Source organism: Epinephelus lanceolatus, chromosome 21 (assembly GCF_041903045.1).
Source record: "Epinephelus lanceolatus isolate andai-2023 chromosome 21, ASM4190304v1, whole genome shotgun sequence".
NCBI lineage: Eukaryota > Metazoa > Chordata > Actinopteri > Perciformes > Serranidae > Epinephelus > Epinephelus lanceolatus.
In genome coordinates, this window is record NC_135754.1 from 34,073,995 (window position 1) to 34,091,295 (window position 17,301).

The following is a 17,301-nucleotide window of genomic DNA, read 5'->3' on the forward strand; positions in this document are numbered from 1 at the left end:
CCGACCTTTGGACTAAGTGATTCAAGGGAAAAACAATTTTTGAAATTGGTCCAGTATTAAGCAAACTATAGTAAAAGCGAAACAGGCTGCAACACAATCACTCAGAAGTGTTTGCACCATCAACACACGTCCACTACAAGTGTTTGTTTTGCAACTGACAGGCGCACATTGTTATACTATGTGTCCCAAAACATTATGGAGAGGATCCCTACAGAGATAGACCTGTTTGTTATAGAGTAAGATCCATTTTGTTTAACCACAAACAGCCACGGGATCGTGATCTCCAAACACACCAGACTCCATTTAAATAAAGAGTAATTTTAGCGTGTATAGAGGCAGCATGTTTTCAAATCCACCTGGGTGAATTAAGGGTTTATTTTTCCAAACCAGAGCTGGTGATTGTCGGAGCAGTGGAAAAACGACGCAAGATGTTTTTTGCAAGTTTTATTTTGTTTCTGTCGACTTTGAATGAAGTGTGTTTTATGAAGATGAAAAAGATGTTTTTATAAATGGAGTCTGGTGGGTTTGGCGATGGAGATTTTGGGGCTTTTACTGGTTAAACAAAAAGGTGCATTTCTGTAGGGATCCTTTCCATAATGCTGCCAAAAATTATATTAACAATCTGAGCCTGGCCGTCACAAAAACAAGCACCTTTAGTGGACGTAAATTGACGGTGCGAACATGCCAAGTAGCTCAAACTAACATTAAAAATTCAAATGCGTCTTACAAATCTTGCAATTCCTAAATCCAAACAAATGAGACAGAGCAGCCGACTGTATTGAAATATTTTATTCATGTGTGACTATATCCTTAAATAAATGTATTGCTTGGGTGACACTGACATTTTCGCAGCACTGTCCATCCAAGACTTCCACTGACAGGTCGAGATGCACTAAAATCAGTCAAGTCTGCAGACTCCTTCGTTCACAGCAGCCTCACTGCTCCCACAGGTGGATGCACATTGAATGACTGAGTTGAATTTAGCTCCAGTCAAACTTTAAGATCGTGGCCACCAACTTTTTTTTAGGACGAATCTTAAAAGTTTGAAGTGGAACTTTGGTGCTGATTTACAACAAATTCTAAATATGCATCCAACCCATCCGTCCCTCGTAATTCCAAGCAGCTGGAAATCTGCAAGGTGAAGGTCCCAGTCATTCCCTCCGCAGCTCTACGAGGCCTCCTCTGCTTTAGACGCTTCCTCTGCGCCGCTCTCCGAGCTCTGCTGTTTGACATACTGCTGCAGGAGGGCGGACAGGTGGGCTGGCTGGCGGTGCAGCATGGAGGCTGTTTGGGAGGTCAGCATTGTCAACCCGCCGACCAGTTCGCCCTGGACGACGGTCATTGAGGATAGTTTGGAGTAGTTCACCACCCCCTGTGCACTCAGCAACGTGTTGTCTATACAGGCTCCTGTTGAGAGGGGAGCAATGGTTCAGTGGTCACTGTCTGTTCAATATGTTTTTCAGTTAAATGCAATGAGATTCAGATGTGTAAAATATGAATTTCATAATTTCATTTTAGTAATTATGTGAATGAATTTGTGTATAACTGCATTTTATTTTAAAGCTTTATTAGTTCTCTCTCTTAAACTGATGCAAACACACTTTTAGGACATGAAATTAAGTTCCTGTTTGTTAGTATTTTGTTACTACACTGCTAATAAATTGTCTTCAGCAAAAAAAAACCCAAATCACAATCAAAACCCAAATGAAATAAAGCATTTATAGACACACAATTTTTATGCAAGTTTGTAAGTTCCTGAGGCATCATGTCATGTATGTGCAATCTTAGTCTGCAGCAAACATTATAAAATGATCACTCTCCCTCACAAAGTTCTTCCTTGCATGCAGACACAGAGAATAAACGTACCCAGGAGTGTCATCTGTGGGCTGCCCCTCAGAGTCACCAGCATCTCCTTCACTTTTGTCTCTTTACTCACAAACAGAACTGTGGGACAGAGGAACAGAGGAGCCATGTTGGAGTAAACACTGTCTTTTAGGAAGGACCGCATCACCTGAAAGAAAGCACGATTAAAGATTAGGACAAACTAAGATAAAAAAAGAAACTAAGATTTCAGGGTTTCAGAGTTGTTTGGCATGATATGTGTTTTACGTAAAGGAAACAGATCTCAGTCACGTTCTTAGTGGCTGTTTTACTAATAAGCAGCAGCTACAGAGATGATGCATGTTTCACAGCCTGAAATTCATTTGTGGAAATAGATTAAGTGAGACTAAAGCCTAGTTCACATTACACGATTCTGACGTCGCAGAGGATCTTGAGAGCCACCTTGGGTCGGAGGTGAGTCGGCAGATAGTCTGCCACAACGAGTTCTCATGTTTGAACAAGCCTACGAGCAAGTCGCCCCCTCGTCTGTGACTGGGACTGGATATCTGGCATGCTAGAAAACTGGAGAAGTGTGACACGACTGACAAAGAGCATCAGCCAATGAGAGGCGGGATACGTCCCACATCAGCACGCAGTAGGACGGAAGAAATGTGAGGAGGACGAGTCAAGCCGGCAAGCAACAACAACAATGGCGGCGTCCACAGGATCACGGGGAGCGCGTAGTGTTTGGACCCAGGCCCTGGAGGCAGATCTGATGCAACACTGGGAAGAATTATCCATGCCTTTACGATGTGTCGTCTCCAAGTTAAAAAATGTAGTTTGGTGACGTCACCGCGTTATCTGGGGCTCAGTCGGCGAGGGCTCGGTGGAGAAATCTTGTGGTGTGCACACACAGGTCATAACGCAGTTGGGGAGACTCCCACTGACAGAAACACACGTCGCCAGGTATGAACACTTAAAAGATTACGATAGTCTCCGCGACACAAAATCAGGGTGGAAATCGTGTCATGTGAACTAGGCTTAAGGCAGGAGTTTAACCACTTAACGCCTAATTGCATGTAATATCTCCTGATAAACAAAACAATAACTAGTAACCAACAAGTCTTCTGATGGCAGAGAGTCCATCTGTTGGAAACAAACACATAAACACCACAGATGAAACAATTCTATTATTACCTGGTTGGGGAAGAACTTGACAGTGATGCCATGTTTATGAAGTCTGTGTCTGAGAATCATCATGTCCTCAGAGTTACTGCCGTTGTTCTGGACCACAGCGATCATCTTAGACTCCTGGAACACGGCTTTCACATTCCTCTTCATCATTAACATGAACGGACTATCCTGGAGGAATAAAAGAGTGTCTCATATGAAGTGGAGCTTCTAACCTACGGTCTGAGACAAGGAAAAACAATGGTCCCTCCTTCATTCTATTATCAGCCATGGTGTGAATACTGCTCCAATGAGTGCACAAGGTTTAAGGATGACGGCAATGTATTTAGTCTAAAGATATCATCAGAATTTCTGCTATATTAATGCCAATGTGATACCTGAGTTTTCATATTCATACCAGCAAAACTTTTTTACTTGTTGTGATACCTTAGTTTGAGGGGGAAAGCTGTAGACTCTAAATCCTGATGAAACTGGCAGGTATTATCAGGTCTCAAATCAATCTAACTCCAAGACAGTGTTACAGTCATAAACATGCAACTACTGAAAGAGTACGGTATTCATCAGACATTAGAGTTCCTGGATTATCTTTAATGAAAGAGTGTCTGAAAATTGAAGACTGGGAACTATCGCTATAGCAGCAGATTAATGTCCATGCTTTTGGAATAAAATGTTTTGGTGTCCATAAACTTGTAGTGAACACATGATATGCAGCACTGGCAATCCAACAACTCACTAGCAGCCTTATCCAATATATCAGCTCTTGGCTCTTTATGTGTGTCAGAGGAAAGATGAGAAGGGGATGAGTGTTACCTCCTGCATGTGTTTGCTCTTGGATGGATAGGCTCCTCGAGGAATGACCCGTTTGGGAGGAACGTACTGTGTGACAGCCATGAGCTTCTGTTTGAGGAAGTGCATTGGTCGCATGTGGCGTGTCACGGCTTTGGAGCCGTGCCGAACACTCTGTGTCAGGGGAAGCCATCCTGAAAGACACAACATGTGTTAAACACTCGCTGTACAGAGAATTCTTACCTACATACAAATTTGCAACCTCAAGGAATTTGCTGTAGCTTTTGATGCCATTGCAACAGGCAGCTTGTTGCTTTATAGGACTGTAGTTCGGCCTGCAGCAAAATACATGTCTTTCCTAGTCATACATTTCCACACTGACATGGGTTTATAAATGATATATATCAGAAGAAGGTTGGGAGGTATCCTTCAAAATTATTCATAAATGCTAACCTGCCACATATAAAAAAAGGACAAACATACACTTCTCTTTCTATGATGATATTCAGCAAGTTTTACACCTATTTTTACAGCTAGACATCTGGCAAGACCTTAGCAGATTTGTCTTTCATCTTATCTTTAAAGACTTGGTGATTGGTTTCTTCAAAAACTCAAGAAAAAAGCCCATTAAATTAAATAATGATGTTGGCAACTTTGTTCTTCTATAAATGTAACTTTAGCAATAAAATCGCTTATCTTATCGTTTTTATAAAGGATGTTCGGCAACATGAAAAACTACTTTAAAATTCGAGTAACAAACAAGCTAGCATGACTCTTAATATCGGTATGATTTATAATATTTTTGTCTGGTTTGATATATCCCTGGCTCTTTTGATATGGTTCTAATTGTATACTACCCCCCTGTATACGAAATATGTATTTTGTTATTTAGTTTATTTAACAGAAAAGACTAACATCTGCTAACATAACAGACAAGCCTGAGGCAGCCGTGCTAACACCGGCTAACTAAACACAGCTAGCTTATCTAAACCGCTGTTAAACTGAAGCGCAGCTAACACTGTTAGCTTTAAATAGTTCTATAAAAACAGGTAATAAAGTACTAACTCATTACAGACAGATAGCTAGCGTCAGAAATGCAGTATTAAATCTACATTACCCTGTTTCGGTAGTAATTTCACACACAAGGTCGCCGCCATTTCTAACAGGAAGATGTTGTTCAGGAAGTGACGAAGGCACAAGTGCTGCATTCACTGTCATCTCGGAAGAAACAGAATCATAATAGATAGTTGTGGAAATCGATCCATATCCAGTGGCGGAAGAAATGTTTCTTGACTTAGGTTAAAGAACTAATTATACTATATGAAAATATCCTGTTACAGTAAAAATACTTTATAGAAAATGTTATTTTATTAAAAGTGAACAATTATAATCAGGAAAATGTACTTAAAATCTTAAAAGTAGAAAAATGTCCCTGTTTCAAATAGGCCTACGATTAGTCTATAAATTACGTCATTATATTATTATTATCATTCTTATTGTTGTTATTGTTATTATTATTATAATTCATGCATTAATGTAAAACTACTGTTGTTTATTTGTGAAGCTGAAACCATTAAATGTTCTTACATAAAAAATGACTTAAACCATCAAAATACTTTATGTTTAAAGGGATAGTTTGGATTTTTTTGAAGTGGGGTTGTATGAGGTACTTACTCATGGTCAGTATATTACATACAGTTGATGTCGGTCAGCACATTCCTAGTTTGGAGAGGCAGGCATGTCTCCATGTCTGAGTCTGACATGAAAGCAAGGCAATGTACTGCTGTGGGTGGGAGGCAGCAACAAAATTAATTTAAGCCACCTGAAAAAAGTTCCACCTAATATTAGTGTTAGTGTATGCTATATTGGGAGTATTTTTTACCGATTTACCTTTCCATCAGACAGCCTGTCCCAATGGGGAAGCCATTAACAACTTCCCTGTCTATGCTCTCGTCAAAATCACCAAACTCCATTGACAAAAACAGCAATTTTAGCTCACTGAACACAAGAGCTGCTGGTCTACTGCTGCCGTGATCAGTTAGTTAGTTTGTTTTACTGTGTGACTTTGGTGGTGAATCCAAACTAAACCATTCAACCGCCAGAGTCACACAATAAGATAAATAAAATAACTGTTGGAGGCAGCAGTAGAGCAGCAGCTCCTGTGTTCAGCAATGTTAAATTACTGTTTTTCTCTATGGAGTCTGGTTTGGAAGAAAGCAAAATAATGACTTAATTTTCTTGTTGAAAATCACTGTCTGACAGTAAGATAAAGCAGTAAAAATATTCTGACTATAGCACACACTCAAACTGATGTGGATTTTTTCAGGTGAGATTTTTTTTGAGTAGATAAAATGTGTTTTTGCTGACCCCACTCACAGCAGTGCATTGCTAAGCTTCTGTGTTGGACTCCAGCCTGCTTCTCCAAACTAGGGGCATAGCAACTGACATCTACTGTATGTAATACACTGACTATGAATGAGTACCCCATACAACCCCACTTCAAAAAAATCTGAACTATCCCTTTAATTTTCTGTCAGTCAACTAACTGTTTCAACTGTACTTGTATAAACTGTAGCTTAATTTGTTCAAAAAACATAATATTTTAAAACCTCTTCATATGTTTTGTATGTGAAAATCTTAATTTGTAACTCTAGTGAAGTAAAAAAAAAAAAACATTCCCCCTGAAATGTGGTGGAGTATAAGTATAAAGAGGGTGTTATTTATTTTCATCTTATTTTGTTAGTTTGCTTTCTTTTGGTTGCTTTGCTTTTTAAATATTTTATTGTCTTGTGTCTGCGTGGTTCCAGTTTTGTCATGTGAAGCACTTTGGGCTGATGTTTGTATGAAAGGTGCTATATACATAAAGTTGAGTTGAAATTTAGACTTTTTTTCCCTTTATTTCACTCCATGCATGTCCAGTATTTACACACCTAACATAAATAAACAAACAAGACAAACAAACAAAGAACTATGCATATATACACATATGTACATGAGGGGTTTCAGTTCATAACTGTCACACAGAGGTTTTCAGTGTCCTATATATGTCCAATGTTCTTTGAGCTTTGGTGTAGTGTTTGAATATAGTGGTGAATTTCTATTTTTGTATCCTTGGTTTCCTTTGAGACCATTTACATTTGTGAACATAATATTTTCCATACAAAATCAACAAATTCATAAAGAAGTTTCCCTTGCCATTAAAGGGATAGTGCACCCAAAAGTGAAAATTCAGCCATTATCTACTCACCCATATGCCGAGGGAAGCTCAGGTGAAGTTTTAGAGTCCTCGCAACACTTGTGGAGATCCAAGGGGAGAGGAGGTAGCAACACAACTCCACCTAATGGAGGCTGACGGCGCCCCAGATTCAAACGTCCAAAAACACATAATTGAAACCACAAAATATCTCCATACTGCTCGTCCGTAGTGATCCAAGTGTCCTGAAGCCCCGACATAAAAAGTTGTTTGGAAAAACCTCATTTGAACTCTGTTTTTAGCCTCATTGTAGCCTGTAGCTCTAACTGCCTCTCTGTGCACCGTGCTCACGCATGCGCGCGAAAGCACGTGAACACACATGAAGGCGGTGCCCATGTCTCATGGTCTTGCACAAGCTTGTTTAGATGCGTATCTAGAAGTATTGCGTCGGAAAATTATGATGGAAACGCCAAAATTCGAATTAAAATCCCCTGATTCGCACAAACTAAAATACGCTCGCTTTAGCCGGGTTTTGGTTGATTTAAAAAAATGTTGATTCGCAAAACGGGGGATGGAAACAGTTATGTTTGAATTAAGTCTGATGTAGCGCACCTCTCTCCATGGTGATATCCACACTCCGGGTCAGGAAGGCGGTAATGCATTTACAAGCTGGTTGTCAACCGCCAGAAAAAGTAGAAGAAGAATGCGAGACTTGTTTTGTTTCCGGTTCTGCGGAAAACTCGTGCAAGTTCGTAGTTTTCCCGAAAGTCCGTACATTTAATGGAAACACTACGAACTTGCGTGAGTTTTCCGCAGAACCAGAAACAAAACAAGTCTCGCATTCTTCTTCTTCTACATTTTCTGGCGGTTGGCACAATAAGAGAATACCCCACACTTGGTACATTCAAAACTCATCTCAAAAACTGGCTTAAAACCAATCAACATTGTAATCATCACTAATCTGTACAGTTATGTGGTGCGTGTCTGTATGAGTGCAGACCTGCACCACATTTCTCTTCAATTATCATACACTCATCCCTTTTGTATTTTGTGTCCTGAATGTTTTCTGCCTTGTCAAATTTGATTGTATTGTATGTTTGGTTTTCTTATACGGTACTGATTAGCAGAACCCCAGTGGCTTGGCCTATTCCAGGCGACAGGAATGGACTGACCCAACTGGGCGAACAGATTTATTTATATAGTATACTACTTCATATTACGCACTTTAAATAGGCAACCATGCACTTTAAAAAACTGATACTGTAAATTGGCACTTTGCACTTCATAGACCCATTAGCTGCTATGTTTGAATGTGAAATCCCCTGTTTTTTATTGTTGTTACTTCCTACTTAAATTGTGTATTTTTGTTACCTGCCAAGGGACTCCGAATGTGAATTAGCGTTGTGCTAACGTCGGCACATTTACACTGTTTTTACTGATGTTCATTAATGTGCATTGTCCCTTTTAAATAAATTTTAAAATTTTTTTTTAAAAAAACCAAAAAAAAACTGATTAACAGGGTAAATTAAATGTATGAAACTGAGACTTGCAGCACTTGAGTAAATGTACTTGGTCACATTCCTTTGGGATCAGAAAAGTACAAATAAAGTACAGTTGATCTAGTGTACATGTGGTATTGATTTATCAGCTGTGTGTATGAATGCAGAGAGGACCGCTCCGTTGAGCCAGTCCGCCGTTTGCTCACACTGTGCAGCAACAGATCTACACATCACACACGCGCAGCTCCACTGTATCAGGTTACCTTCATGAGTCAATCCACATGGTTTGAGATCAGTGAAGCTGCGCGGCCCACTGGAGTGCACTTTGTTCTTCTTCTCTGCTTCCAGACAAAGGGGCGGAAACGATACAGTTGAGTGTAGTCAAGCTAGCGGCTCTGTGTTTACCTACAAATCAAGGCAAACAGCGACGTTATCGATACACAATCACGACGCAAAGACCACCGTGTTGTTTTATATCACTTCGGGTGGAAGTTTAGAAAAAATATATTAAATTGTAAGTCACCGGTGAGTTTTAATTTTTGTCTTCCCTCCTCCCTCCAAACGTGTCTCGGTAACGTTTGGATGTGCACGAGTCTTGACGTTAGCTAGCCGTTAATGTGCATGTTTTCAATGGGGACGGACACTAGTTAGCTCAGGAGTCACGTTTCACACCGGACAGCATCATTGTTATAGCCGACAGACGTCCACAGGAGTGTGTGAGGGGCAGGAGGTGCTGCTAACGCCAAGGCAATATGGAGGAGACACAGCTAGCTGCAAACTGAGGCTCCCTCCGAGGCTTTGTCGTGCCGTGTGTTCTTCTGGGTCTTCTTTAACACCCCTGAATGGGATGTATGTTGCATCACAACTATGTGATTTTAAACTATGTTAAAGCATAGCATATGATATGAACATGAGCTGTACATTGACTCACTGATAAAGTATAGTAAGCTGCCGCCAGGTGCTGCAAACGTCCTGTGCACTGTTGTTGATGCTGGCACCGCCATGGCACCGTCTGCCACCGCTGGATTATCAATTAGTAAAGTCATAAAAATGTCATTTATTTACTCTTTGATGAGGACAATGCACATGTATTAACATGGCTGTGAATGTGCCAGTGTTAGCTGGCTGGTTAACTTGCAACTTTGGTGGCTAGGAGATGTTTTGAAAGCAGAGCAACAGAAGAAATGCAGAATGCATGCAGAAATGAAGCATCAACACACATTTATGAAATATGCAGACATGCACAGCAGCAGTAGGCGATAAGACTCAATGGAGATCTTGATAAAAATGTGAGAAGATGCAGCTACATGTAAGTAAAATGGTGATATGACACTATAAACCGTGCATCACAGAGTTGTAAGACACACCTACAAAAGAAAATATCATTATATATGTACTTTAGGCCACATTTTTATACTTGTAACACCCCCCCCCCCCCCCCCCTCTAAGAGATCCAGTGAGCTTACACCATGTCATAAGGTGATGGTACGTGGGTAACTTCAGGCAATGCAGATCAGGCAGTCTTTGACACAACCATCATGCACACAGTGGGTTTTTAAAAGTACCAGCGCAACACTCAGATTGCTGGTAATCTCCATTGCCTCACATTGTTACCCTTGTATCCTAAATAAACCCAATGCTGTTCTCTCCTCTCCACCACGTTGGTTCTCGCATGCTTCCACGATGCAACAATCTTGACGTTGACCAGGAACCTGCTGGTCCCCAGGTCTACCTGATGAGTATGAGCCTGACTACAGAGCCCCCTAACGATGTTCCCGCTGTTACAGAAGGTTTAATATAATCATTATTTCTCTAACATAAATGTCTCTGTATCACTCTGTCCGTGTGTCAAGAGTCGAGGAGTGAGTCAAGTAATGTGTGGCACTGTAAATGTTTGTAACCCATTTGAAACGGCACTCGACAAGTGTCCAAAACACATGTGAACGTCTTAAACTCTCAGTATTAACAGTTTTAAATTTACAAGGTTCAGCAGCCATTAAAAGGGTGGGTGTCTCCAGGACCAGTAACTCTCTGCTCATTATTTCTAACCCATCAGAGAGCAAAATGACCACAGCCGAGAAGAAGGACAAGAAGCCAGATGAAGTGGCAGAGGAAGAGGAGGAGGAGGAGGAATACGTGGTGGAAAAGGTCCTGAATCGGCGAGTGGTGAAAGGAAGAGTAGAGTATCTTCTCAAGTGGAAAGGCTTCTCTGAGTGAGTGTTTTTGGGGGAAACTCATCACTCATCCACTCCATCTTTTCCTGTCATTATCCAATTTAGACGTTCCTCTAAATCAGAGATTGCATCAAAATTATAACCGGTATTTTTTACAGGTGACTATGATATTAATTAACTGCATTTTCATGCACTTGTGTCGGCAGGGAAGATAACACATGGGAGCCAGAAGACAATCTGGACTGTCCAGATTTGATTGCAGAATTCCTGCAGTCCCAGAAATCAGCACACGACGGAAAGAGGAAGGCAGCCGGGGATGCAGATGGAGACGAGAGTCGAACGAAGAAGAAAAAAGACGATGTAAGTCACAATTCTTTGTTTCTGTTAAGAGTCCAAAAATGGTCTGTCATTCATAAATGATATTGGGGTTAATTAAAGAATACTTGACCCGCAAAATTACCATCTGTATATCAGTTACTCACTGTGTGTTACCTTGAATTTGTGTATAAAACTTTTTCTCAAACGAAGAATCTAAAAAGGGCAAAAATAGTTCATGACCTAAAGTAAATGGAAACCACATTTAACAACAGCAAAACTATACTAAAACATCTCTTTGCAAACACTCGCACAACTCCTGCAGTGTAATCCAAGTCTTATTTATCTAGTCATACGCCCAGTTTTTGCATTTTTGGGAAGTGTTTGGGAAGTACTGAACATACGACCAGATAAATGAGACTTGGATTATACTGCACGAGATGTGTGAGAGCTTGTGAGCAGATGTTTTAATCAGTTTTGTTGTTTTTAAACGCTTTCCCCGTTTACTTAAATTCATGAAGAATGTTCAACTTTTTTGGATTCTCCGCCCACAGTGGAGGGGTGCAAGAAAAACAAAGTTCTCTTCGTGATTTAAACGCAACTTTGGCTGCGTAATTTACATACAAATTGTCATTTTGCAGGTGAAGTATTCTTTTAAGGAACCATATTTTCTGTTAAAAGTTTCTACTGAACACCACAAAGACGACAGCCAAAGGTCTGCTGATCACCAACATGCATGTACGTTTTACATCTGCACGAGGACACAACTAATCTGTGTCTGTTGACCAACTGTGGAAACCAAACCAAGTAGTCTAATATTTTTTGACACCACTGTAAATCAGATTCAGCCTCGTCAGTGATAACGTGTAATATGTAATAATATGTCTAATAAAAAAGTTGTACCCGTCACTGTTGAGCTGTTTTCTTTGCTTCGCTCTGCTGCTTGTTGAAGAACAAAAGAAAAGGCAGAGGCACAAAATAAAACCCTTTTTGATCCACACAGCGTGAGATGGACATTTTTGTGGGCAGAGCAGTCGCAAACATTGCCAGGAAAGAACAGTAAAACACAAACCAGCCACAGTGAGTCGGTTAGATGAAGAGTTGCAGGCGACAGGTGTTTATTGTAGTTTAGGCAACTGTAAACCACATCAAGGCTCGCCACATCACGGGTTCGTGATAAAGCAGGATGCTGGTTTCCCGACCATATGGGAGTTCAGGTGCACACTTTGAGAGCGCCTTTCTTTGGGATAAGTCAACCAATAACAGACTCCCTCCTCCACATGTAGGATACCCTTTGTGTGGTCACACACCCACTATACAGTACAGGCAGCTCTCAGGATGAATCCTGAATGGCTGGACTTTACAACAGTCACGCAAGCAGACCAGGAAGTCTTGAAATTGGTCCAGTATTGAGACACTGCTCCAGCTGCAGCAGCAAAACAGGCAGCAATGTAAACTCTACGGGCAATTGTGCACCATTAATTTACATCCACTGGAAGTGCTTGTTTGGCCACTGATTGCTCGGATTGTTTTTAGAAGTATCTGACTACATTATGGAAAAGACTTTGCAGAGGAATTAAGTCCACCTTTCCAACCAAGTCTCGCTCAATGAGAAGTCTTGTTCTGAAATCTTGCGAGAGGTGGAGTAGACAGCATAGCTTAGTGTTATCTATGAGGCTTTGTGTATCATGGCTGAATATTAACCTGATTTTGGTGATGTGGAAAATTTTGCAAGATTTTAGAACAAGACTTTAACGGATCAGCGAAAGGTGAGGAAAAAGTATTTACTTTCTCTGTTGGGTCTTTTCTGTAATGTCAGACTATTGAAATAACAATCTGAGCCCATCGGTAGCAGCAAGAACTTTTAGTTGACAGTACACAATTACCTGTAAAAACTGACCCTTAACTAAGTCCTGCTACTGGACACAGTCCAATCGTAAAGTAGCATCAGGCCGGCTCAGACCAGGGTCCGACAACAACCCAGCTGTGCTCCATTGACTCTAATGCAGTCGCTTCAGATTTCCTTCATTTTCAGGCTGGTTTTGTGGATTAGAGCTAAATGTTGTGCCTGGGGCACGTCGTGTATTAATGATACTCGTTACCTGGAGAGGTTGGAAAAAGATATACGTTTCTTCCCTGTTCCAAAACCAAAATTAAACCCTAAAAAGTGTAGGGTTAGCTAGCTAGCTACTGAAGATATAGCCTGCTGAATATATACACATGCTGCTTTTGCTTTTTAATGATTACAACAGTGAAACAAAGACCGACCCTGCTGTACAGGAACTGGTGAAGGGAAGCAGGGACACTTTGCTCATATTCAACCAGCTGTGTGTCGTCACATGGAAGCCAAACACTGTTCATCTGCACACACCATGATGCCACACAACTGGTTCAATATCAGCAAAGTTTCCCTTTATGTTCATTGTCTTGTGTGGCGATCAGCAGTGATGTGGTGGTTCACTTTTACACTGTGATCTGTAGCCTATAGTTCGGCTTTAGCTTCTAACTATCTTTGTCTTTTTAACCTGTTGTTGCTGCTGAGTCAGTTTGACATCCTGGATATATCCTTCAAACACAGACTGCAGACCCCTCTGTCTGCTTCTCTCTGGAATCACTCTTTCATTTGTCCAAAAATATGTAATATTTCTTCAGGGAGTGCAGTTAGTGACAGTGTGGGCTCCATGCTTACTCTGACAGCTTGTCGGACCATCACAAAGGGGCGGGGCTTAGCAAAAAGGCAGCCTGTGTCGCCACTGTAGCTGCAGCAGTCTCTCAATACTGGACCAGTTACAAAAATGTTGTCTCCACTGATCACTTTGACACAAAAACATGGGTAAAAGAGTCCAGGTTAAAAATATCAATAGTTCCCTTTAACCTCAACTATTTTGATGATTTTAGTCATTGCCAAACATTGTTCACCATCTTCTCAAACGTGAGGGTTTGATGCTTTTCTTTGTCATACACTACAGTAAACTGAATGTCGTCAGGGTTTTAGACAGTTGGTTTTAAGAAGGAAGACGTGGAGACATCACTTTGGGTTGTCAGTTTCTAACAGACATTTTTCAGTATTTTCCGACATTTTACTGACAAAACAACAATCAAAAACATAAAGTACTCATTGCAGCCCTACAAATATGTAGAAGGAAAAAGCTGCACACAACCATATGAAATCTTCAAACATTTGCTCCACATGCATTCAACCACAAGTTCAATATGTCTCCTTCATTTTCTATTCTCTCAGCAGTTTCCAAAGCTGTTTGTGATTGAAGTTGTATTCTGTCATTTGATCCTCAGACAGAGAAGCTAAGGGGCTTTGCTCGAGGACTGGATCCAGAAAGGATTATTGGTGCCACAGATTCCACAGGAGAGCTCATGTTCCTCATGAAATGGTTTGTATGCGCCGCGCGGCACACTATCTGCCGGGCAGCTGTTGAAACAGGAACGTTAGCGACTGGATAACTGCCTCGACTGTTGGGGAAATAAAATGCTGCTATAAAATATTTGTCTGTGTGCGCCAGATGCAAGTCAGTTTGATGTGTGTGTTTGTGTTGTTCGCCCATGCAGGAAAAACTCTGATGAAGCTGACCTGGTGCCGGCGAAGGAGGCCAACGTCAAGTGTCCGCAGGTGGTCATCTCGTTCTATGAAGAGAGACTCACTTGGCACTCGTATCCCACCGAAGACGAGAAAAAGGATGACAAAAACTAACACAAGGGGCAGGGGAGAGAAAGAAACTGTAGTTTTGAACTTCATTGTACTTTTGATGGGATTTGGGAGGTTGGGGGGGGAGGGGGGACAAGCAAGACATCATCGGACTCATTTGTCTTATGGTGCAGTATCACTCATTTGATTATACTTTTATCTGGATATAATCTACCTGTAAATATGCTTCAGATTTGCTTGACAGCTGAAATGTTAAACACAGTGTTAATTTACAGTATTGACTTGAGTTTTGAGAAAGCCTGTCGGTCGTTTCAGTATCCTTTTCACACGGCATTCGGTCCAGTGCTCATCATCTTGCTATGACAATGTATCAGTGAGGTGATGTTTTTATTTCATTAGTGCGCCATTTTTTTTATACTTGGTTCATTAGTGCTTTCGACGGCAAAGCTGTGTCCATTAGCTGTTTCCTTAGGACTTGTTTGATGTACGGTTATCAGCTTTTCAGTGATTGATCTGGCTATTGGTAATCTTTGTAGTGTTTTTCATGACTATGTCTTGCTTGTCAGTTTTGGACAATAAACCACTTTTTGTTAACTCTGTTTCAACTGGGATCACTTTAAACGTGACAGGATTATTACGCAGCAGGGCTGCAACTAACGATTCGTTTTAGACTCATCATATTGTCAATAAAACATATGGAAATAGTGAAAAATGCGCATCACAGTAGCCAAACTGATGTTGTAAAAAACTGACAGAAATAAGTGAGAAAACCATTGCCTGTATCTGTGCTGTGGATGTGCGGGGCTTAATGAGGTTGGGCGGGGCTTAAACAGGATGGGCGGAGTTTAAAGCAAAAGTTGAAATTTAAACCTCAATTTGATGTTGGGTTGATCGAAACTTGCTATATTTATGTTTTATTAGAAAGCTATTTACGGAGCAATCTCAGTATTGAGCTTCAGATCATTTTTCATTACAAGAGTACGAGTCCAAACACAGCCGAATACTAAAAGTATTAAACAGAGTGCTGCAGGGATGATGTCTGTTTGTAGGCTAACACGGAATTAAACAAAGCCCCACTTCCTTTGACAAGAGCCTATCGTATTTTTCCATTAGATTTTGGATCATTGCAGATACTAAGCTCTGTGGCAAACAAAAGTCTGACACCAGTTCTGCTCAGCGAGATAAAGTTCACAAATAAACACCACTTTATCATTTTTGAAGTGTAAATGCAATCATGAAAAGTAAAAAGCCAAAGTTGGGCTATAATTGAACTACACCACGGTCACGTGACCTAACGTGGCCACCACAACAAGATTGCAAAGCCATGTTTGGCGTGATGAAGTTCTGTTGTTCAGCTACTTGTTAGCAACCGTCATTTTCTAACACACCTAAAGGCTTCAAGATTATCACCTGGAGCATTTACTGACAGTGTTGCACGGTATACCGGTACTAAAATAGTACTGCGGTACTAGAGTATTCCAAACGGTACTATACTGCATTTGGAAAATACCGGTACTTTGAAATTGATTCAGTTTATTAATTTAGTGAATTTATTTTACTCATTTATGCACACAAACGCCTTTCTTGTTCCTATTGGAGCACAGATTGAACAAGTGGTGTGTATGACAACACCTGTATCAACATTCGCAGCTGGCGCATGTGAAAAAAGACAAGAAAAAGTCTGCCTCGCAAAGGGAGACAACACGAGACAACACAAACTTGGTGGGACATTTGAGCAACCAAACCGTGACGTCCGTACCGAGGTACTTACCGAACCATGATATTTTGGTACCGTTACACCCCTACTATTTATTGTTCTAAAGGTTTGTATCCAAAAGGACTTTTCCTTAGGAAAAGTACCAAAGAGTATCGAAATTCATATTGGTATTGGTACCGAAACAAAGATTTTGGTATCGTGACAACACTATACTGACATACTTCATGTTGTAGGACAAAAGAAAGTCTCTCATGCTGGTGTTAACCACAGACCTTATTTCAGACATCTAACCAAAACCCTTTATAAAGACCCACTGACTTCAAGGTGAGTCAACTGGAGTGCAAAAATGCTAACTCATCTCCAGGTTTTAGGAGTCATTCCTGCAGTACTCTATTTACTGTAAGGCAAGAACGTCATCACATCTTTTGCGTTGAGCTCCAAAGACAGTCGTGCTCCTCTGAATTTTTGTAACTAGGCCCCCAACATTTCAGGTCAATATGGCCACCTTTAAGGGGAGACTGGCTGAACAGGTTAGCCCATACTGACATCTCTACGACTCTTCACTGACAGACCATGGGGAGAGTCAAATGCCCTTAAATTCTTGTAAAGAAATAGCCCACCACACTGGGGAAAGAAGACGCCTTCTGCCGCAGGGTGTGGAAGATAATGTTCTTCATTGACATTAGTTTTTCTTATAGTATAGAAAACTTAGTTTGTTCAACCCCTTGCAGTTCGAAGCTTGTTGCAATGAACACACTGAGCGTAAACGCCTCTGAGGATGCTTCTAGCTTGTGCATCATCTACTGAGGTTGACACGAGTATAAACTAGCAATCATCAAATGTTTGGTTTTTCTTTTTTTGAGAAAGTACTTAAACATTTGATCGATTATCAAAATTGCTGACCTTTTTCTGCTGACCAACAACTTGATTAATTGACGTATCGT

At 40.7% G+C, this 17,301-nt stretch overlaps 2 protein-coding genes across 7 annotated transcripts; one reads left to right on the forward strand and one right to left on the reverse strand.

Moving 5' to 3' along the window:
- Positions 1-774: 774 nt before the first annotated feature.
- On the reverse strand, positions 775-5,039 carry mrpl10 (mitochondrial ribosomal protein L10). Its single transcript, XM_033610938.2, has 5 exons — positions 4,916-5,039; positions 3,823-3,992; positions 3,019-3,183; positions 1,867-2,011; positions 775-1,407 (listed from the first exon to the last, which is right to left on the reverse strand). The coding sequence occupies exons 1-5, from the start codon at positions 5,004-5,006 to the stop codon at positions 1,169-1,171; spliced, it is 810 nt and encodes a 269-aa protein (XP_033466829.1). The 5' UTR covers positions 5,007-5,039; the 3' UTR covers positions 775-1,168.
- A 3,782-nt stretch (positions 5,040-8,821) lies between these two features.
- On the forward strand, positions 8,822-15,234 carry cbx1b (chromobox homolog 1b (HP1 beta homolog Drosophila)). 6 transcript variants are annotated; one of them, XM_033610672.2, is made up of 6 exons: positions 8,822-9,015; positions 10,199-10,280; positions 10,547-10,703; positions 10,871-11,024; positions 14,274-14,368; positions 14,544-15,234. In XM_033610672.2, the coding sequence occupies exons 2-6, from the start codon at positions 10,226-10,228 to the stop codon at positions 14,683-14,685; spliced, it is 603 nt and encodes a 200-aa protein (XP_033466563.1). In that variant the 5' UTR covers positions 8,822-9,015; positions 10,199-10,225; the 3' UTR covers positions 14,686-15,234. The 6 variants fall into 6 exon arrangements, with proteins under 6 accessions (XP_033466563.1, XP_033466562.1, XP_033466564.1 ...); XM_033610671.2 differs by having other exon boundaries at positions 8,822-9,004; XM_078163370.1 differs by lacking the exon at positions 8,822-9,015 and adding an exon at positions 9,037-9,339.
- The last annotated feature ends 2,067 nt before the right edge of the window (positions 15,235-17,301 follow it).